Genomic DNA, 24,096 nt, shown 5'->3' with positions numbered 1-24,096 from the left:
AGAGATAGAGACAGTGAGATTGCGAAAGGGAAGGGAAGTGTCAGAAATGGACCAGGTGAATTTGAGGGCAGGGTGGAAGTTGAAGGCAAAGTGGATGAAATAGACAAGTTCAGCATGGGTGCAGGAAGCAACACCAATGCAGTCGTCAATGTAGCGTAGGAAAAGTGTGGGATGGTCATCAGTGTAGGCTTGGAACATAAACTGTTCCACGTAGCTGACAAACAGACAAGCATAGCTGGGACCCATGTAAGTGCCATGGCTACCCCTTTTGTTTGAAGGAAGTGGGAGGAGGAATCCTACATATCCTACCCAACACTGCTACAATGAGAAGTCCCAATTGACTTTTCTCATACCTGTAATAATGTCTTCTATTTTTTGCTTGGCAAGGACCTCTTTGCCTTTCTGCAAAAGTTGCATAAAATGCACCAGCAAAATCTCCCCAATGTCATGATGGGTTTCAAACTGCTTGGACAGAATTGTCAAAAATTCAAAGGACAGCATATCTCTGTTGAAATATAATGCATTAGTTATTAAGTCAACACCTTATGTGTGGATTCAGCAATAAATATTTTGTAGATTTATTACTACCTAGTACCAAGAAAATCTCTAAACCACGAAATCATCTTTTAATTGCAAGCACCTTTATTAATTAGCATGCTTGCAACTGGCCAAAAATAATTCAAGAAAAATTGTCTTCAATAATGAGAGGTGGACTGTTTTAATTAACTTTTACCTGTTCCAGCAAGAATTTTTTAAATGGGCCAATGTTGAATTAACTTTTGCAAGCTTACTCCTGCTAAAATTTTCTAGAACAATTTTTGAAAATGTACAATCATATGAAACTTCATTTCAGTTTGTTTAAAATTTTCTGGGTCCTTACAAATTTAAGTCATTCAGAAAAATTACAAATGAGACTGGATCATCAAAAAATGCAAAATAAATGTATAACAAGGAAAACATAAATGTAAACCCAATGATTTGTACTGGCAAAATTTCAAACAAATTTAATTAGAAAATGCGGCAATAATAAATAAGTCTTCCAGTTAGGAATACATATATACATTAAATTGATTTTTTCAGTGTTAATATATGACCAAAGTTGAGAGCAGAAAGGAAATAGTAACATGAATATCACATATTCTTTACACAACCCAAACAATTCTCAAAATATAGGAAACAAAATCAAAAACCTACTGCATCATTTTTACAAATGCTGTAGCAGCAAGTGAATTGCACTGACCGGTCATGTTCCATTAGTAGTTTTGCAGCTTCAAGACAAACAGTAAGCGAAACTTTTCCAAGGAGATCTCTGACAGCTAACATAAATGCCAAAATGGCAAACAAAAAGACCAATTAGTATCAGAAGTTGTCAAAACTTTTAAACCAAGTTATGTCAAAATGTTTGGAATTTATTTACTCTGTTTTGATACACTAGATGAATTTCATATTTTGTTTAGGGCAGTGTGACAATAAGAAGATTATTAACAAGGATGGCAACACAGGAACTGCCATTCAAGGATTTGGGTTTCTCTGTATTATTATTGCTCAAAACTGGTGGGTATTTATCACATATAAATTCCATCAAAAATGGTGAGGAACTATCTCTCTAGACTATTATAGTACTATTTGTGAAGGATCTCAGGTAGTGCTATTATGGAAGACAGTTCCATCATTGTGAATCAGCAATCACAGGAACAAGAACATACATCCCCAAACACAAATGATGTGCGACTTAGAATCCAGATTGCTAGTTTTAAAATGATGAGCCAACAGCTGCTCCAGCCTCTTAAGAAGGTACCAGTCAGGGAAGGAGTACTAAAGAATAGTTGCCATCCATTTTCAACAGAGCACACAATGCAGCCAAAGCATGGTGGCTTGATTTGTTCTTAATGAGTTAAAGCTTTGCCACTGTCTTTGGTACTTCATTTTATAGGACAAAGTAGAAAGCACTTTTCAAAATCTTTTAAACTGCACTTATAAACACAAGTAGAGAGCATTTTTAATGTCCCCTTAGCCAGAGAGAACTTAGCTTCACACCACAACTTGTCTTGTGTACTTTGAAAAAATCCTGTTTCTCAGTGCTAGGTAAGGATCATCCTACATCTGGAAGTGAGCAACCTTCAAGGAAGAGTTTCAAAGCTTTGTGAAATAGCATCGAGATGATGTAGGAGATATCCTCAGTACTAACAAGAGTCTGCCTGACATGATTACTGGATTCTCAAATTTCTAACATTACCATTAAAAAATTTCTGTTTCTTACCTGCAGAGACAGTTTCATCAGGAAAGGTACAACTTAAAAGGATTTTTATCTTTAAGAACAATCCAGCTGGATGGGGATTTTCCTATTGGATTAAGTAACCAGAAATCCTCATCAGCAAACAATACATTCCTTTCCTCTTAAGTTCTGATTAATTATTTTCCATTCATCATCTTTTTTTTTGCTATATTTTAGACTAGTCACATTTCCTGTGTCCTAAATCTAATAATGATGCACTCTGCATCTCAAAACTCCCAGCAAACCATGTCTCATTCTTTTGAAAATCCTCCCAGGCATGTCTAAATCAGACATGCAGCCATGCAGAGCACCAAGCTTTGTCTCCAAATACAACTCTTCATACTTTTCCTATTTTATTCTTCCCTAAAGATTTCCTGAGTAAATATTCTTGGTTCAAACAGATTTCAAATCTTTATAATTATAATCAACAACACCTTGTGTTCCATTAATGCTGCTTATTTTCAAAGTGCAAGAGATTTATGAATAGAGAACATTGATTTTAGTAACAAAGTAGGGACATTGTACGAGAAATTGTGAAAATATAATAGCTAAAGGAAAGACAGTCAATGTTAAAAAGTTAAAGCAATGAAGTAGAAATAAATGTCTTGGGCTGAGGAAATGTTGCAAGGTACAAGTGGGGTATCCTAAGTAAATTCACTGCACTTATTTGATAAAAGAAGTTAGAAAAAATAAGGAGCAAGTTTTAGTGCAGATGCGGTTTTAGATTATGTTGTTTTGAATGAGTTGAACATGTGAAGCCTTGGAGAAAATCAAAGAGAAATTGAAAAGAAAAATAAGTCAAAACATCCATGCAAAAGGTTGTTACCCATAGGGAATGAGAACGTAGAGAAGCTTGTCAATGTAATGGAGGTAAAAAAAAATATTTTTGGAAACAGAAATGGAGGTAAGACACCAAGGCTTTGCTATTTTGAATGAAAATTACAGCAATCTATGACGTTAAAAACAATAGAGGTACTTTAAGATTAGTTAGTACTTAGCTATTTTAGCTCATCAAACTCCAAATGCTGAAGAGATGACTGGAGTAAAAAACAATTGCATTTGTTAAAACGACAGGGAGACATTGAAAAGGGTTCTGTTGGCATCCAAACAGTAGATGAACCCAAGTTTCTCGGTGCTGTAATGGGAGCTTATAATGAAGAAAATGAAGAGGTAAAAGATGGAGCTCCTAGCTGCTGAAAAATTGATAATCCAGATTACCAAAATTTATCCCATTGTGCCTACAATGAGTATAATAATAACATGCACTCTGCAAGAAAGGAATTCAAGCCAAAAGATACTTCTAACTCTGAGAAAGGCTGTGAACAGGAAGATAACATCTCACAGTTGAAAACACACAGATATTTATGCTAAATTAACAGACATACCACATGGTAAAATTATAAGACATACAAGTTAGAGTTAGACTATTCTGCCCACTGAGTCTGCTTCACCATTTGATCGCTGGTTCATTTTCCCTCTCAACCCCATTCTCCTGCCTTCTCCCCATAACCTCTGATGCCCTTATTAGTCAAAAACTTAACAACCTCTGCTTTAAATACACCCAAGGACATGGCCTCCACAACCATCTGTGGTAATGTATTCCACAGATTCACTACCCTCTAGCTAAGGAAATTGCTCCTCATCTCTAAAAGAGTGCCTACAGAATTGCATAATATGCTTTACTTCATTTGCCAAAATGACCGCATCAAGAGCTCTCTCCTGGTGTTGCTTGATGTCCCACTCCAGATAAACATTAGCCAATAAACGCAAAACCTTGGCCTAAAGTAGAGAAATGTCAGTCAATTATAAATAATATTCTTCATGTTGTCTGCAATCCTTAATACAATGGAGTAGAAAGCCATCAATTCAACAAATGCATAATACAGTATTTGTTATAGTACTAAAGAGATGATTATTGACCTCAGGAGGAGAAAACTGGAGATCCATGACCCAGTCTTCATCGGGGTTCAGAGATAGAGAGGGTCAGCAACTTTAATTTCCTCCGTGTTATCATTTCAGAGGATCTGTGCTGGTCCTAGCGTGTAAAAGCCATTATAAAGAAAGCATGGTAGCACCCCTACTTTCATAGAAGTCTCCAAAGATTTGGCATGTCATCTAAAATTCTGACAAACTTCTATCCATGTGTGGTGAAGAGCATATTGACTGGTTGCATCACCGTCTGTTTATGGAAGAACCCGTGCCTTTTTACGGAAAAGCCTACAAAAGGTAGTAGATACGGCCAAGTCCATATTAAGCAAAGCCATCCCCACCATTAAGCACACCTACAGGGAGCATTGTTACAGGAAAGCAGCAACCATGATCAAGGACCCCCACCATCTAGGCCATGCTCTCTTGTCGCTGCTGCCATCAGGTAGGAAATACAGGAGCCTCAGGACCCACACCACCAGGTTCAGGAAGTTATTACTGCTCAACCATCAGGCTCTTGAACCAGAGGGGATAACTCCACTCAATTTCACTCGCCCCATCACTGAGCTGTTCCCTATTGACTCACTTTCAAGGACTCTTCATCTCATGCTCTTATTAATTATTGCTTATTTATTTATTTTTTCCCCTTTTCTTGTATTTGCATAGTTTGTTGTTTTTTTGTACATCAGTTGTTTGGTTGTTGGGTGTAGTCGTTCACTGATTCTATTGTGTTTCTTGTACTTACTGTGATTGCCTGCAAGAAAATGACTCTCAGGGTTGTACATACTGACATATATCTACTTTGAAATAAATTACTTTAATTTGCACTCTACTTCCATACTTCAGTTTCTTGCCTTTAGTGAAACCAAATTATATAAGAGAGGGAAAGAAAAAGCAGCTGTGATCATGGTGTATTAATGTAAATGCCTGCAAAACAAATTTTTATCCCATCACCTCTAACATGACCTTCAGTCATGTATGGCATAATACAAGATTCAAGGATCCTTCAATGCAAAGTAAGAAAATTAACATGCGATACAGCAAACCATTAATAAGACAAAAATCACTTTAGCCTTTTATGGATGTAGGATTGAGATGTTGGAATAATGAAGGCTTTATATAGAATCTGAGGAGGCTATAATCCATATTTGGTGGCACTTGAAATATCATCTGCAATTTTAATCTTTATATAAAGAAAGACATATATGCTTAGCAGTGTTGGAACAAACATTTACCAGATGAAGTTTCTTAAGAGAAAAAGAGCAGATTCCATTCCCGATAGGCCTGTGGACATAATTGGTTGTTCAGTGCACTTTAATACAGGTCAACCTTCACTAATCTGGCACCATTGGGACCTGAGGAGTGCCGGATTAGTGAAAATGATGAATTACAGAAGGATCACATTAACTATAATCAGTGCCGGATTATCGAAGGAACCGGATTACAGGTAGTTGGATTAGTGAAGGTCGACCTGTATTGGAATTGATTTCTGGGCAATAGGGGATGAAAAAATTAAATGCAGATAAAAAAAAATGAAACTTGAAATAAAGAGCTAGTTCTGATGTAATTGACTAGTTGAGCAGATTATAGTATCCTTAGTTATTTGGTGTTTATAGGATAGAAATTGATAGATTTTTGGACAGACTTCAGGACCATAAATTCTTACATCCTATGTCCTTATGTGACATAATGAACATAAAATCTGTACATACCTGCACAGGAGAACCTGTTGAATATCTTTCATCCATTTTCCCAATGTCATAGCTCTGACTGGTAGTTGAAAACACACCTTTAGTAACGCTAACAGTGTTAAAAATTCCAACCAACAGGATCACATTTTCCTTTGAATATTTTGCATGGCATCAGCCAACCAATCATATTCTTGCAGTAAAATAAGTTTGTGTGTACAGTATATGAAAGAGCCAAAGTTATCAAATAGAATTGTATGTATTTTGACTTAGGTGCAAAAGTTGGCAATTATTGAGTAACCAACAATCGTACTTCCATTATTTGCAAGAAAAATGCATTTCTAGTCTGTCACGTTATAAATCTCCAAAAAGAAACTAATTGATACTATGAAACAATGCAACAGGTTGAAGGCCCTGGTGAGGGAAATTATACTGTAACAGCATACCCTCTTCAAAGGTCCATTTTGATGATTTCAAATTTATAAGAGACAGACAATCAGTGCTCTGATCAGTACAATTTAACTGAAAAAGACAGTGACAAGTGTTATTCCTGTAAGGTGGTGGCACATTTAGTCGCAGCAGCCTCTCCACGTCCAACCAAAGATGTAATTGTTCACCTTTAATGTCTCTTTTTTTCCAATTACAATACACTGTTGGATACCCAGAACATCAGCTTCTGCAGGTATATCCCATCAGCGAGTCACTTAATAGTGATGGAGCTATGTATTGTCGTGCTGTCACCTAGACCTGCTGCATACTGTTGTTGCACGGAGGCCATATGCAGTCCAACAATCAGAGCAAATGATTGTCCTGGACATTTTTATAGTGATCACAAGACACTGCTGGACTTTGGTAATGTAAAAAACTGCAAGTTTGGTTCACTGACGAGGCCGCAGCAGGGTAACTGTATTGCCCCAGTTGTTGTGCATTGTAGGCCCTCATGCCACGCTATCGCCTTTTGCAGCCACCCAGGAGAAGAAACACCAGAGGCAAGAGCAGAGGCCTCTTTGGGTGCACTGGAATCCAAAGTGGGTTGGAAGCTGGCCCCTCCCATCGGTGGTGCCCTTCAGTGTTTGGTCAATGGAAGACAAGCTGGACCAGGACAACATCTCATGCGCCATCTATAGGCTATGCCACCCAGGGACTTGGGTTATATATATTTTTTGAGACTGGATGTTTTTCTGCTATCATAACTATATGTGCTATGTGCTGTGTTTTGCACCTTGGGCAGAGAAGCACTGTTTTGTTTGGCTGTATTCGTGTATGGCTGAATGATACTTAAACTTGAACTTGAATGAACAGATGAAAAGAATGAGATTGTGAAATCAGAGGAAATCACAATTTCTGAAAGGGGATGATAGGATAAGTTTTGAGTGTGTTTCTCTGGCTAGATAACCTTAGAGAACTTATTATTCTGAAACTATTTAGGAATTTCTGGATATCCTCTCACTGAGTACATTCAGGATTGAGATTAATATTCCAGATTCCATGGAATCAAAGACAAAGAGATCATGTGGGGTGGTGGACAAGATACAGGACATCTCATTATATTTAAGGGCAGAATAGAAAAATGTGCTATGGGTGCTTCTACCTCCTATCAGAATGTCGCATATCAAAGACATAGTGATAACATGTACTTTTTTAATTCTCCTTTCATTTTGCAGGTATAATAGAAAAGGCTGAGATAGGAGCCAGTGACTAAAAATAACTGTGTATCTTACATTACCCGACATAATCTTATTAAAAAGTTAGATGCATCCAAACAAGGATATTTAGAAAGTAAATTTGATGAGGGTACACTGGGTCAAATAGTTTGGAGTAGGAGTGGGTGGTAGAGGAGAAAAAACAGCTGTAGGATTGTATCCATTCAATTGCCAGGCCCCAGCATAAACTACTGCTCACAAGTTTTCATGCTTGGCAACTGGCAAGGAGGTTGCCATCAAAAAGGGCAAGGTTACAAGCACATTCAGTCTTCAAGTACAAGGAGAAGTTATTCCATCCATAGAGGACAACCCAGCAAAGTGTCTTAGAAAGTGATTTAATGCAGCAATGATGACAGTGCTAACATCATCAACACTGTAAAGCAGACTGAAGAGTGGCTGAAGAAGATCGACAAAACCGGACTCCCTGGTAAATTTAAGACATGATTGCACCAACATGGTCTTCTACCAAGGCTGCTTTGGTTTTCATGGTGTACAAGTTCCCCATGACCACCGTAGAAGGCATCCAGAGGAAAATTAACAAGTATCTGAGGAGGTGGCTGGGGATACCCCCCATGTTTTTTCTTCAATTGAGCTCTACATAAAATCAGGCCAGCTATAGCCCTGTTGTATTCGGTAGTGGAGAAGTACAAGGTGGCAAAGCGTAGAGTCGTGCTTACATTGAGCTGCTCTGATGACAAACTAATAAATTAAGCAGGAGTCACAAGATTGGACCGAAAGTGGGCTGTCAACTCAGCCACAGACTGGGCAGTGAGCTCCCTGCAATTGAAAGACATCATCAGCAACACATGACTGGGACGGCTAGGCCTCAGCTCTGCACATTTCCAATGATGGGGGAGTGCAAGTGCAAGGGATAGGTGTGACATAGTCCAGGCAGAGTTAAGGAATCTCAAAGACGAAAGGCAGTTATCCAAGGCAGTGGAGCTGGGGGTCACAGTGTGCCTGTACAAAATGGGATCTGGCCGAGTGCAAGATCACTTGGACAGAGCTTTGGAGACTGGGGCCCTTCCACATTTCTTTCCTTCTGAGGTCCATGTATGACACTCTCCCTACACCATCACAGCTGCATATACGGGGGCTGAGAAAGGACCCTATCTGCAAGCTTTGTGGTCAGCAGGGTTCAATGGCACACATACTGTCAGGAGGTAAAACAGCTTTAACTCAAGGAGGGTATTGGTGGCGCCTCAACAAGATCCTGCTTTCCCTTGCTCACACACTGGAGTGGGAATGGTGTTAAAAGAGACCAGCTGGTAGAGAGCCAAACGGGGCAGTCATTTTCATCAAGGAGAAGGCCACGTCAGTCATATTATAGAGGCCTGAATCCAATTTGCTGCAAACTGCCAAAGCAAGAGAGATGAGTCAATGTGGGGAGGAAGCTGCAGTTCCCAGAGATGGTGCAAACCACACTTTGACTAGACACTGTACTGTGGTCCACCAAAGACAAGAAAATCATTCTGGTGGAGTTCACAGTACCACGGGAGGAAGGATGCAAGGAGGCTCACGAGAGGAAGGCCCTGAAGTACTAGCCCTTAGTCAAGGACAGCAGGGACAAAGGATGGCAGACGTGGCTATTCCCCATGGAGATCGGCTGTAGAGGGTTCCCAGCTAGGTCAGCTCAAAGGTTGCCATCTATGCTGGCCTTGATGAAAAGAACCAACCAAATAGTTCACAGGATGGAGGAGGAAGCAGAAAGAGCCTCTTGCTGGATATGGAGCAGGCGAGAGGAGTTGAGCTGGAAGTCAGGAGCAGATGGGCAGTGACTTGGCTACCACTGCTATCTGCCAGCTGGAGAGTCCAGTGGTTAAGGTTCAAAACACTTTATGAAGGTTGGGCGCCACCTGACAACATCTGCCCCTGGGTGAAAGCTACAGTTACCTCATCAGGTAATTAAAGAAAGCACCCCAGTGCATGATGCAAGCTAGAAGTTTATATTGTATACTGTAATTGTGTTTGGTATAGTCTGTGTCTATTGAATCACTGCACATTTATAAAATTTTATAAAGGCCTTCCATAAATTGTAAAATTACTCAATTTTTCTAAGGACACTGAAGATTTTTCTTGGGGTTATTTCTACACTGTCATTCTTACTCTGCCTGCAATCAGAAACCATATTTAGTTTTTTTTTTAATTTAGTAAACCTTTCAGTTATAAGAATTGAGCAGGACAAGTTCCAACGAAATTCTTTACATGTAACTCACCCTGTGGCATCGGGAGTAATATATTGACAAAGACTGTGCATGGGGTTTAGAAGAATAGAAGTTGATCATATAAAATATGTATATAAAGTTCCTATAGTGAGAAAAGGATCTAGTGCTTTTCCAGCACATATGATGAATAAACTCTTCTCGGGCTTCCAGCCGGGTACAGGCATCGATTTTAACTGACATTTCAATGACAAACTTTGCCACCTTCATCAGGGATGATGCCTGGACACATCTAGTCCAGTGGTATTTATACAATCATTGTCTGTCCCTCCTTATTGGTTAGTCCTCATCCAATCAGGATTCCACTTGTTTACAATCAAATTCCAGTTCTTTCTTAGAGCAAGACTTTCAACTTTGTTAAAATTCTTTTCCTCTAGTTTTATTTCCACACAGCCAACAATAAGATAGGCATAGCTGGGACCCATGTGACTGTCCATGGTTAGACCTTTTGGCCGACAAACAGGCAAGAATAGCTAGAATAAAAGCTAGAATCTTTTGTGAGGTTTTAATTGCAGCAGTTTGAGAGAAATGCAATGAAAGATGGAAATTAAATTTTCTGCCTGTTTAGTCGACATTTATTATAAACCCACGGATTCTTACAGCTACCTGGACTATACCTCTTCTCACCCTGTTAGTGCAAAAATGCCATCCCCTTCTCTCAATTCCCTTCTTCCCCACATCTGCTCTCAGGATGAAGCCTTTCATTCCACAACTAAGGAGATGTCCTCCTTCTTCAAAGAAAGGGGCTTCCCTTCCTCCACCATCAACGCTGACATCAAACGCATTTCTTCCATTTCGCACCTGTCTGTCCTCACCCCATCCTCCCACCATCCCACCAGAGACAGGGTTCCTCTTGTCCTCACCTACCACCCCACCAGCCTCCGCATCCAGCACATAATTCTCCATAACTTCCGCCATCTTCAATGGGATCCCACCACCAAACACATCTTTCCCTCACCCCCAGTTTCTGCTTTCCGCAGGGATCGCTCCCTACATGACTCTCTTGTCCATTCATCTCTCCCCACTGATCTCTCTCCTGGCAGTTATCCTTGCAAGTGGAACAAGCGCTACACTTGCCCCTACACCTCCTCCCTCACTACCATTCAGGGCCCCAAACAGTTCTTCCAGGTGAGGCAACAGTTCACCTGTGAGTCTTTTGGGGTCATCTACTGTATCTGGTACTTCTGGTGAGGCTTCCTGTATATCAGTAAGACCTGGCGTAAATTGGAAGACCGCTTCGCTAAGCACCAACACTCCATCTGCCAGATCTCCCAGTGGCTACCATTTTAATTCCACTTTCCATTCCCATTCTGATATATCAGTCCATGGCTTCCTTTACTTCGTGATGAGGCCACACTCAGGTTGGAAGAGAAACACCTTATATTTCATCTGGATAGCCTCTGACCTGATGGCATGAACATAGATTTCTTGAATTTCCAGTAATGACCCCCCCACCTTCAACATTACCCATTCCAATTTCCCTTTCATACCTTATCTCCTTACCTGCCCATCACCTCCCTTTGATGCTCCTTCCCCTTTTCTTTTTTCCATGGCCGTCCGTCCCCTCCTATCAAATTCTCCCTTCTCCAGCCCAGTATCTCTTTTACCAATCAACTTCCCAGCACTTTACTTCACCACTCCCCCTCCCAGTTTCACCTGTCACCTTGTGGTTCTTTCTGCCCTCCCCCCACTTTCTTACTCTGACTCCTCATCTTTTTTTTCCAGCCCTGATGAAGAGTCTCAGCCCGAAATATTGACTGTACCCTTTCCATAGAGATGCTGACTAGCCTGCTGAGTTCCTCCAGCATCTTGTGTGTGTTGTTGGATTTCCAGCATCTGCAGATTTTCTCATGTTTATGGTGGGACAGCGGAAACCTGATTGGATGAGGACCAACCAATTCAGGATGGACAGTCGATGGGGGTTTAAATATCACTGGATGAGACAGCCCAGGCATCCCTGATGAAGATTGTAGAGTTTGTCAGCAAAACGTCAGTTAAAATCAATACTTGTACCAGTCTGGAAGCCCAATGGGAGTTTACATTCCTACAGTATATGTAAACATGGATGCTGAGAGACTATTTTATTTCTCTGAATATGCTACTATCAAGGATACTGATCTCAAGGTCAACCATCAATCTCCTAAAACTAGGATGAGAAGAAATCACTTCTATCAGAGGATTACAGATCTAGGAACTTCAACCACAGGTAGCTTTTGATTATCCAAGTACACATAAGATTTAGACTGATGGACTTTAGGGCAGTGGAATAATCAAAGGATAAAGGGAAAACACTCAGCCATGTTCGTCCTGATGGCAAAACTAGTTTACCCCTGATCATGCTTCTTATGTTGCTATTTTTAGAGAAGGGTTAAAGTTAATAATTTTATCAAATGAATCTTGTTTAAGAATCCATCAGAATTACTGGTTGAAACTCCAGGACCCTTGGGACTTGACTAATGCCAGACCACAGAAAATCTGAGCACAAAAATTGCTCCATGAGCAGAGCAATTATTCTTCTATGTACAGAGACTCCCAGGTTAAGCAAAGTTCCAAAAACTGTCCATAACCCAAGATTCCCCAAGTCAGAAATGTAAGCATTCCATTGATAGGTTAATTACCTGCAAATCAGTACAGATCTTAGTTGATTTTAGATCATAAATACAATTAATTAAAATGGACCTGAATGCGATTCAAAACACCACTGAAGTTGCCGAGCTACAGAATTATAGACTAGAGTGTTTAAACTGCATTAAATAAATTGACCTTACCTCAACCAGAAAGCACTTTCTTCATACTTTTTCTGCTGATAAGTTTCTACTCCAAAATTGTAACACAGCAGGGACAAATAACCTGTCTAAAGAAAAGGAGGTAACAAATAGTGAAGGATAGTAAATTTTAAAATGTGCATCATTGTGATTTGGAGCAAGCATCTATAAATCAGCAATGTGGGTTTCTGCCCTTTAAAATTAATAATAAATAGAAACTAAATTTGATAATTATTCCATCAGATATATAAAACTAATTTTGATTCAAAGGTTTCAAAGGTACATTTAATGTCAGAGAAATGTATACAATATAGAAACATAGAAAAGTACAGCACAGTACAGGGCCTTCGGCCCACAATATTGTGCCGACCCTCAAACCCTGCCTCCCGTATAAGCCCCCACCTTAAATTCCTCCACATACCTGTCTAGTAGTATCTTAAACTTCACTAGTGTATCTGCCTCCACCACTGACTCAGGCAGTGCACTCCACGCACCAACCACTCTCTGAGTAAAAAACCTTCCTCTAATATCCCCCTCGAACTTCCCACCCCTTACCTTAAAGCCATGTCCTCTTGTATTGAGCAGTGGTGCCCTGGGGAAGAGGCGCTGGCTATCCACTCTATCTATTCCTCTTATTATCTTGTTCACCTCTATCATGTCTCCTCTCATCCTCCTTCTCTCCAAAGAGTAAAGCCCTAGCTCCCTTAATCTCTGATCATAATGCATACTCTCTAAACCAGGCAACATCCTGGTAAATCTCCTCTGTACCCTTTCCAATGCTTCCATATCCTTCCTATAGTGAGGTGACCAGAACTAGACACAGTACTCCAAGTGTGGTCTAACCAGAGTTTTATAGAGCTGCATCATTACATCGCGACTCTTAAACTCTGTCCCTCGACTTATGAAAGCTAACACCCCATTAGCTTTCTTAACTACCCTATCCACCTGTGAGGCAACTTTCAGGGATCTGTGGACATGTACCCCGAGATCCCTCTGTTCCTCCACACTACCAAGTATCCTGCCATTTGCTTTGCACTCTGCCTTGGAGTTTGTCCTTCCAAAGTGTACCACCTCACACTTCTCCGGGTGGAACTCCATCTGCCACTTCTTAGCCCACTTCTGCATCCTATCAATGTCTCTTTGCAATCTTTGACAATCCTCTACACTATCTACAACACCACCAACCTTTGTGTCATCTGCAAACTTGCCAACCCACCCTTCTACCCCAACATTCAGGTCATTAATAAAAATCACGAAAAGTAGAGGTCCCAGAACAGATCCTTGTGGGACACCACTAGTCACAATCCTCCAATCTGAATATACTCCCTCCACCACCACCCTCTGCCTTCTGCAGGCAAGCCAATTCTGAATCCACCTGGCCAAACTTCCCTGGATCCCATGCCTTCTAACTTTCTGAATAAGCCTACCATATCGAACTTTGTCAAATGCCTTACTAAAATCCATATAGATCACATCCACTGCACTACCCTCATCTATATGCCTGGTCACCTCCTCAAAGAACTCTATCAGGCTTGTTAGACACGATCTGCCCTTCACAAAGCCATGCTGACTGTCCTGATCAGACCATGATTCTCTAAATGCCTATAGATCCTATCTCTAAGAATCTTTTCCAACAGCTTTCCCACCACAGACGCAAGGCTCACTGGTCTATAATTACCCGGACTATCCCTACTACCTTTTTTGAACAAGGTGACAACATTCGCCTCCCTCCAATCCTCCGGTACCATTCCCGTGGACAATGAGGACATAAAGATCCTAGCCAGAGGCTCAGCAATCTCTTCTCTCGCCTCGTGGAGCAGCCTGGGGAATATTCCATCAGGCCCCGGGGACTTATCTGTCCTAATGTATTTTAACAACTCCAACACCTCCTCTCTCTTAATATCAACATGCTCCAGAACATCAACCTCACTCATATTGTCCTCACCATCATCAAGTTCCCTCTCATTGGTGAATACCGAAGAGAAGTATTCATTGAGGACCTCGCTCACTTCCACAGCCTCCAGACACATCTTCCTACCTTTATCTCTAATCGGTCCTAACTTCACTCCTGTCATCCTTTTTTTCTTCACATAATTGAAGAATGCCTTGGGGTTTTCCTGTACCCTACTCGCCAAGGTCTTCTCATGCCCCCTTCTTGCTCTTCTCAGCCCCTTCTTAAGCTCCTTTCTTGCTTCCTTATATTCCTCAATAGACCCATCTGATCCTTGCTTCCTAAACCTCATGTATGCTGCCTTCTTCCACTTGACTAGATTTTCCACCTCACTTGTCACCCATGGTTCCTTCACCCTACCATTTTTCATCTTCCTCACCGGAACAAATTTATCCCTAACATCCCGCAAGAGATCTCTAAACATCGACCACATGTCCATAGTACATTTCCCTGCAAAAAGATCATCCCAATTCACACCTGCAAGTTCTAGCCTTATAGCCTCATAATTTGCCTTTCCCCAATTAAAAATTTTCCTGTCCTCTCTGATTCTATCCTTTTCAATGATAATGCTAAAGGCCAGGGAGCGGTGGTCACTGTCCCCCAGGTGCTCACTCACTGAGAGATCTGTGACCTGACCCGGTTCATTACCTAGTACTAGATCTAGTATGGCATTCCCCCGGTCGGCCTGTCCACATACTGTGACAGGAATCCGTCCTGCACACACTTAACAAACTCTGCCCCATCTAAACCCTTGGAACTAATCAGGTGCCAATCAATATTAGGGAAGTTAAAGTCAACAATGATAACAACCCTTTTTTTTTGCACCTTTCCAAAATCTGCCTCCCAATCTGCTCCTCGGTATCTCTACTGCTACCAGGGGGCCTATAGAATACCCCCAATAGAGTAACTGCTTCCTTCCTGTTCCTGACTTCCACCCATATTGACTCAAAAGAGGATCCTGCTACATTACCCACCCTTTCTGTAGCTGTAATAGTATCCCTGACTAGTAATGCCACCCATCCTCCCCTTCCCCCCCTCCATCCCTTTTAAAGCACTGAAATCCAGGAATATTGAGAATCCATTCCTGCCCTGGTGCCAACCAAGTCTCTGTAATGGCCACTACATCATAATTCCATGTATGTATCCAAGCAACACACTAAATGTAATAAAAGGACTCCTGACGAAGGGTCTCGGCCTGAAACGTCGACTGCGCCTCTTCCTATAGATGCTGCCTGGCCTGCTGCGTTCACCAGCAACTTTGATGTGTGTTGCTTGAATTTCCAGCATCTGCAGAATTCCTGTTGTTTATGTATCCAAGCTCTCAGTTCATCACCTTTGTTCCTGATGCTTCTTGCATTGAGGTACACACATTTCAGCCCTTCTACCTTACTGTCTTTACACCGTTTATTCTGCTTCTCTTTCCTCAAAGCCTCTCTGTATGTTAGATCTGGCTTTACTCCATGCACTTCTTTCACTGCTCTATCGCTCTTAGTTTAAACCCTCCCGAACCATGCTAGTAAACCTACCTGCAAGGATATTGCTCCCCTTCGAGTTCAGGTGCAACCTATCCAATCCGTAAAGGTCCCACCTTCCCCAGAAGAGATCCCAATGATCTAAAAATCTAAAACCCTGCTCCCTGCACCAACTCCTCAGCCACGCATTCAACTACCATCTCCTCCAATTCTTACCATCACTGTCACGTAGCACTGGCAGCAATCCTGAGAACGCCACCCTTAAGGTCCTGTTCTTCAGCCTTCTGCCTAGTTCCTGAAACTCACACTTCAGGACCTCATCCCTCTTCCTGCCTATGTCGTATACATCCTGAAATGCTTTTTCTTCATAATCATCAACAAAAACAGAGGAGTGCCTCAAAGAATGAATGACTGTTAAGTGTTAGAACCCCAAAGTCCACCCAGCTCCCCTCACTCCCACGCGTAAGCGGCAGGAAGCAACGATCCTCCCTCCCCCCACCGGCAAAAAAAGCATTGGCAGCCACCACCGAACACTCAAGCATGAAGCAAAAGCAACAGCAAAGATGCAAGACTTGCAGTACTGCAAAGACTACGCATTCACCCGGTATATGACATACCACAGGCTCTCTCGCTCCCTAATAAGGGAGAAAGAGATGTCTCCATTTCACAATGTAACTTTATATTGTCACGACTATCATTTGAAATGTTTTCTGAACATTTGTCAAAATTACAGATGAAAATCCACAAGACTAGTCAATTAGACATTTTATTTATATTATCTTTAAATTTAACTTGTTTGGGTGGTACAATTCCATTTAGTTAGTTTTGGCTTTACTTGACGATTTTGTTTCTCCTGCATGAGATCCAGGAGAACAATATGTATGATACATTTTAAAAGCTGACATTTTGTTAGTTTCAAAAAAAGTGCTACAGAGGTTAGAAATCAGGTTAATAACCTGAAACAATGACCTGGGTCAGGTTTATTTTCAGTAGTAGTGCTGTGGAGAAAAGTTAACCATCTGTGCACACATGGCCAAACATACAGTAGAGTTGAAAGATGCTGGCATTTTTGCTGCAATGCTGGACTCAAAGCATTCAGTGTAATGACAAAACATTCACGTGCTGAGGAGTGGGACTGGATTATGGAGACCTAATCGATTGTGATGTGTCCATCTTGTTGTCGAGATACAGAATATATGTCCACTCTAAGACATCTTCAACATCATCCAATGCCTCAAAAATGGGCAGAAGAGCTGGACGCTCTGGTAATAAGTGACAATCAAAGGGTTAGGTTAACAGAGTAAAATAGTTAAGTGAAGAAACCTAGCCATGAAATCCAGATAGGAAATGTGGTATCTGCATGAACTGTCAGGAGCAACTAATTCCTCAATGCTCTGTACTGACTTTCTCAGTGCTAATAATTACAATCCTTCACAACTAATGAAGTCAAAATTGGAAGAAATACTGTGGCAACCAATAGTCCAGCTGCAACAGGATTAAGCCAAACGGAACAGGACAAATTTGGACCGGATTATCAAACCGTGGAACATTCCAATAGAGGGGAACAGAGGGAATAGCAGAGGGTTTTGAAAACAGGATTTAACACCTTAATGAACCCAGGAAAAGCATGAGAACCCTGAATCACAGGGAGGGCTTAGAAAAAACACTCACCAGAAGGAATTCCAATTCTGGCACTCAGAGAACAAAGTAAAACCACAAGTCTGACCCAGAGTGATCACCTTGCATTTTAATGGGCTGAAAGCTGTACAAGATGGAAGTGTATCTTGTTTTTACAATTAGGATTCTGAATAAAGCTAAGTCTTTGGTCTTGTAACAACACTTATAATTATTTTGCAGGATTGAAATCAAAACTATTAAATCTGTGTGCAAACTGAATAATATAATGTTTTTAAAAAAGGCTCTGTGTATCAGACAAGAATACAGGAAATATATGTCCCTTGCAAGTTATTTCCACACACTGTGATGACAAAATTCATAATTTCACTATAAGATCAAGTATATGTATGCATTTCTTGTAGATCTGAGAAAATAAACTCAGCAAGTAAGGCATATTCTGCAGACAGAAATTGAGTTACTATTTCAGGTCAAAGGTCCTTCATTACGTATGTTTAGCTTTACGATTTTAGGAATCTAGGCAGAAAGTTAAACAGCAGGACTTCCGGGGTTGTAATCTCAGGATTACTACCCATGCTAAATATCTGTGTGGTGAGAAACTGATACACAGTGCAGTTTAGTACGTGGCTGAGGAACTACTGCAGGTAGTAGGGCTTTAGTTTTATGGATCATTTGGCTTTCTTTCAGTGCAGATGGGATGTGTACAAGCAAGATTGGGGAACCAATAGCTTTACTGGGAGGTTTGATAGTGCTTTTCACAGGGAGGAGGGAGGTTGTTTAAAATAGAATGGTAATAGCAGGGCAACAAAGATGTTATGATAGATAAGACTGAAAAGAAGAACAGCAAGGGACAGGCTAATAAATATAAATACAAGAGATTCTGCAGATGCTGGAAATGCTGGCTAATAAACATGGTAAGACTGATGGACTAAAATGTGTTTATTTCAATGCTGGAAGTATTAGGGTAAGGCCAATGAACTAAAGAGCATGGATCAGCACATGGAATTACAATGTTGTTGCCATTATGGATGCATGAGGGACAAGACTGACTGCTCAACGTTCCTGAGTTTCATTGTTTAATATGTGTTACATACCCCGTAACTGGGTTGCCAAACCAGCAGAAATGGATCACTCAGTTGGAGTCTGGATTACTGGAACTAAGAAAGTTTTATTAAAGAAATAAGCAACACAGTACTTTAATAGTAAGGATATAAATGCAACAGGTTAGCACTGAATAAACACACATGCACACAGAACTAGGATAATAGGATCAATCAAGCTCTATCGCAGTCTAGGGGTAAAATGTTCAATCACAAGTGACAGAGTTCAGTTTAGTTCAGTTCGCAGCAATCGTTGTTGTGCCGTTGAAGAGAGAGAGAGAGAGAGCGAATGCTGATATTCAAAATCGGATTCAACAGACCTTTGATATTTCTCGCAGTTAGCTTTCGGGCGAGCCCTTTGTAATGTCTTCTGAGGTCACCGACTGTGACCCCTCCGTTTTCAGATACGATCGTTCCTCTGCGGTGAACCCGGCACCCAGGCAAAGGTGGACACACACACCAGGTTCCCACCGACCGAATCTTTCCACCCTGTGCGTCTATGGCTGGTCCCGTGACCAGCCCTCCAAAACTCCCACCGACTTGTGGGGGCGCACCGCTTCCAGGGTCTCGATACCTCATGGTGTCGTGAGTGGTGTCTCGTGTGGTGTCTGTTGCCTTAGCGAACCTGTCTCTTTTTATCCCCCTGTTGGGGTATCGTCTGTCCATCACTTCAAACAGTTCAGGATCAAAGGAGCCGGTCTTGACAATACGCAGACCGGTGTCTCCTTCCGTTAAATTCTCTCGTCTCTTCATTAACATTTCCAAATGCTGCTCCATTGTCTTATTTATCTCTCTCCTGAAGCCAGGTGGCAGATCAACTGTTGATCCCACTGGTGATAGCACAGGACAGTCAACATCTTAGTCTATGTGTACTTTCGTCACATATGTAATAGGGAAGGAGGTAAAAGAGGTGGAGGGGTTGCATTACTGATAAAGGAGACTGTCACAGCAATATCTAGAGAGGACATAATGGAGGGCTCATCCACAGAGGCAATTTTGATGGAACTCAAGAAATAGGCTAGGTACAATTATGCTGTTGGGATTACACTATAGGCCTCCAAACAGCCACGGAAAAATGGAGAAATAAATATGTAGACAAGTTATAGAAAGACCCATAAACAATAGGTTTGTCATAATGGGGTCTTTAACTTCCCTGGTATTGACTGGAACTTCCTTAACACAAGAACTTTAGATGAGACAGAATTTTTTCAGTGCATCCAAGAGGGGTTCTTGAAACATGGAGAAAATCCAACTGGAGGAGAGAACATACCTGACCTAGTTCTGGGAAATGAGGCAGGCCAGATTACACACCTGACAGGTGTGAACATTTTGGGAATAGTGACCACAACTCATTATGTTTTAAAATAGTTATGAGTAAGAATAAAATTCGATCTTTAAAAGGATAAAAATGAGCAAAAACAAAGATAAGGATGGTAAGATAGGAATCTTTGATAAACCAAGAGGTCTTAAATTTAGTCAGGAAGAAGAAGGAATCTTACATTAGATTTAGGAAGCTCAGATCATACTGGACCCTTGTGGAATATAAGGATAGCAGGAAAGTGCTCAAGTAACCAATTAAAAAGGCAAAGGGGTCAATGAAATGTCTTCGGAGAATATCATTAAGGAGAATTCTAATGCAGTTTAATATTAAGAATTAGAGGATATCTAAGGAAAGAAGAGGTCCACCCAGGGATAAAGAAAGAAATTTGTGCTTAGAGTCAGAGCAAGTGGCTGAGGTACTAAATGAGTACTTTGTATTGGTATAGTGAAAACAGAGTGGGGCATGCTAATGCTGTGGGACATTCTGAGATGAAGGAGGAGGTTATGCTGGGTCTTCTGAAAAGCATCAGGGTGGGTAAGACCCCAAGACCTGATGGCATTTATACCAGAATATCGAAAGAAGTAAGAAGATTGCTGGGCTTTGACAAGGATCTTTGTGTCCTTATTAGCAACAGGTGAGGTCTTGGAGCACTGGAGAGTAGCAAATGTTGTGCCTTTGTTCAAGAAGGGAAATAGGGGTAATCTAGGTGATTATGGGCCAGTGAGCCTCATATTAATGGTAGGGAAGCTACTGGAGGGGACACCGAGGGACAGGATTTATGCATATTTGAAAAGGCATGCCATGCTTAGAAACGGTCAGCAGGCTTTATATGGGACAGGTCATGCCTTACAAATTTGAGTGAATTTTTTTAAGATGACAAAGGTGCTTGATGAGGATAAGACGTTTGATAAGGTCCTTCATGGTAGGTTGATTCAGAAGATAAAAATGCATGAGATCTGGAGTGAATTGCAAGCTTGGATTCAGAACTTGCATAGAAAACAGAGATTAAGTGTGGAAGTGTGGAAGCTCGAAGACCATGACCAGGATTCGTGTTAGGACCACTGTATATATACAGTAGATATTGGATGAAAACACTTTAGATGATGAGTTTAGCAAATCTGAGGGTGGCACAAAGATTGGTGGAGTTATGGAGACTGTAAAGGACTATCAAAGGATGCAGTCAATATTGATCAGTTACAGATATGAAAGAAGTTGCTGCTGGAATTTAATCTGGGCAAGTGTGAGGTGGGAGATCAAATGAAAGGAGAAAGTATACAGTTAATGGGAGGTCCCTTAATTGCATTAAGCTACAATGGGATCTTAGGATCCAGGTCTATTGTTCACTGAAAGTGGCTATGCAACTAGGTAAGATGGTAAGGAAGGTACAGTATATGCAATACTTGCTTTCATTGGTGGAGGTGTTGAGTATAAGAATAAAGAAGCTTCAGTCACTTCACACTCTATGTTGTGTAGTTCTGGTTTTAGAAAGGATTTGGAGATTGTGGAAAAGGTGTAGGAGCTTACCAAATGAAGCTGGTAGAAGGTGGTGCCTGGATTTGAGGGTATGGACTATAAGGAAAGGTTGGAAAAACCTGGGTTGTTCACCTTAGTGTCTGAGCCTCATGGGAGACCTAAAAGAGATTTTTTAAATTATGAGCAGCATAGATAGACAGTCAGAATCTTTACCGAATGGTAGAAATGTCAAACACCAGAGGACATACTTTTAGGATTAGAGGGGGGAAATTAAAAGCAATGTGAGGGGCACTATTTCTTACGCAGATGGTGATAGGTGCCTAGAATGGGTTAACAGTCCTCTAAGCAGGCAGTTTGGTGGTGTTTAAGAGGCTTCTAGACAGATACATGAATACTAAGAGAATGGAGAGAAATGCAGGAGGAAGATATTTAGTATAAATAAGCATCAAGATTACCACAACATCGTGGATTGAATGACCTGTGCAGTGCCGTACTGTTCTATGTTCTATTTGGGAGGTACTACTGCAGTTGTACAAGGCCTTGGTGAGACCACACCTGGAGTATTGTGTGCAGTTTTGGTCCCCTAATCTGAGGAAAGACATCTTTGCCATAGAGGGAGTACAAAGAAGGTTCACCAGATTGATTCCTGGGATGGCAGGACTTTCATATGAAGAAAGACTGGATGAACTGGGCTTGTACTCGTTGGAATTTAGAAGATTGAGGGGGGATCTGATTGAAACGTATAAGATCCTAAAGGGATTGGACAGGCTAGATGCAGGAAGATTGTTCCCGATGTTGGGGAAGTCCAGAACGAGGGGTCACAGTTTGAGGATAGAGGGGAAGCCTTTTAGGACCGAGATTAGGAAAAACTTCTTCACACAGAGAGTGGTGAATCTGTGGAATTCTCTGCCACAGGAAACTGTTGAGGCCAGTTCATTGACTATGTTTAAGAGGGAGTTAGATATGGCCCTTGTGGCTACAGGGGTCAGGGGGTATGGAGGGAAGGCTGGGGCGGGGTTCTGAGTTGGATGATCAGCCATGATCATAATAAATGGCGGTGCAGGCTCGAAGGGCCGAATGGCCTACTCCTGCACCTATTTTCTATGTTTCTATGTTTCTATATTACGTTAGTTATACTGATGACTCAACTCTGAATCAAATATGACAACCCAAGGACGAGTTAAAATCAATACAAAATCCAATGAATGCTCCATTTCACCACTGCCACAATCTGCATTTTACAGTAATCATAATTAGTATATACATATAAATTGCACTAACAAACCTCTTTAGGCATTCTGAGCAGCATATCTTTACAGCGCTGGATATAAGTTACTGCATTCTTATGTTCACACTGAATCACAGCCTAACGATAAAGAAGGAAAAGTGAATAGAATCTATAAATCAAAATAGAACACTGATTTGCATGACACTTTTTACAGATTCACCATATTAAAGTTAAGATTCTTCCTCCTTAAGCAGAAATCATTCAACACTAAGAGAGCCAGTGAACTGAGAAGATCAGTGCAACTGAACTATGGATTATAATTCAATGTAAGTAGCATCTTTACTGAAACAAAATAGTTTTATTTATTTCATTCCAGAGGTGGTAAGTTTCTTGGATATCAATTGAGCTAACTCTGTGTATTTCATCCATCTTCTTTCTAGTACTTACAATTAAGCTACTCTATGGACTAGTAGCATACACTCAGTGACCACTTTATTCGGTAAATGAGTAGAATTGGTGTGGCCTTCTGCTGCTGTAGCTCATTCCCTTCAAGGTTCAATGTATTGTGCATTCAAAGCTGCCCTCCTGTACACCACTTGTTGTAGCACATGGTTATTTGAGTTACTGTCGCCTTCCTATCAGTTTGAACCACTCTGGCCATTCTCCTCTGCCTCTTTCATTAACAAGATGTTTTTACCCACAGAACTGATGTTTACTGGATGTTTTTAGTTTATCGCACTCTGTAAACTCTAGAGACTGTTGTGTGTAAAAATCCCAAGAGATCAGCAGTTTCTGAGATACTCAAACCACCCATCTGGTACCAATGGTGATTCAATAGTCAAAGTTACTTACATCACATTTCTTCCTCATTCGGATGTTTGGTCTGAACAATTGAACCTCTTGACTTTCATGCTCTTATGCACTGAGTTGCTGCCATATGATATTTAAGTTAACAAGAAGGTGTACCTAACAGAGTGGCCACTGAGTGCATTTCTCCTCATGTTAGAAGTCATGCACAACATTTGGATTCTATGCAAGATTAGTCATCTTTTCTCCTATTAAGATTTTAGTCTTGTTTTATTAAAGACAATTTTCATCTCACTACTGTAACACACTGGGGTGATATGATAGAATCTGTTATAGAAACCCATCAAAAAAGACAGAAGCTCAAAAAGATATCTTAGTTTTCTCCAAGGTTGGCAAGAGTATTATTAATATGTGCATGTGGAAGAGTATTATTAATATGTGCAACAATGGGTTTAAATGCATTTGGAAGTTGACTATCAAGCACTTTGATTAAAAATGGGTACAAGGCCTCTTTATAAAATTCAGTGCTC

The 24,096-nt window shown here is 40.9% G+C and overlaps 1 protein-coding gene across 1 annotated transcript in view; it reads right to left on the bottom strand.

The window, feature by feature from the left end:
* Nucleotides 1-24,096, bottom strand: part of tex11 (testis expressed 11) — a 163,264-nt gene that overhangs the window by 64,418 nt on the left and 74,750 nt on the right. The window contains exons 7-13 of the mRNA XM_063059816.1: nucleotides 22,817-22,897; nucleotides 12,583-12,668; nucleotides 5,914-5,971; nucleotides 3,959-4,054; nucleotides 2,261-2,342; nucleotides 1,241-1,316; nucleotides 354-505 (exon numbers count right to left, since the gene is read on the bottom strand). Coding sequence (XP_062915886.1) covers nucleotides 354-505; nucleotides 1,241-1,316; nucleotides 2,261-2,342; nucleotides 3,959-4,054; nucleotides 5,914-5,971; nucleotides 12,583-12,668; nucleotides 22,817-22,897 — 631 coding nt within the window. The remainder of the gene's footprint in view (nucleotides 1-353; nucleotides 506-1,240; nucleotides 1,317-2,260; nucleotides 2,343-3,958; nucleotides 4,055-5,913; nucleotides 5,972-12,582; nucleotides 12,669-22,816; nucleotides 22,898-24,096) is intronic.

Source organism: Mobula hypostoma, chromosome 10, assembly GCF_963921235.1.
Source record: "Mobula hypostoma chromosome 10, sMobHyp1.1, whole genome shotgun sequence".
NCBI classification, from domain to species: Eukaryota; Metazoa; Chordata; class Chondrichthyes; order Myliobatiformes; family Myliobatidae; genus Mobula; species Mobula hypostoma.
Note: the sequence above shows the minus strand (reverse complement) of the source record. Positions and strands in the feature narration are given on the sequence as shown.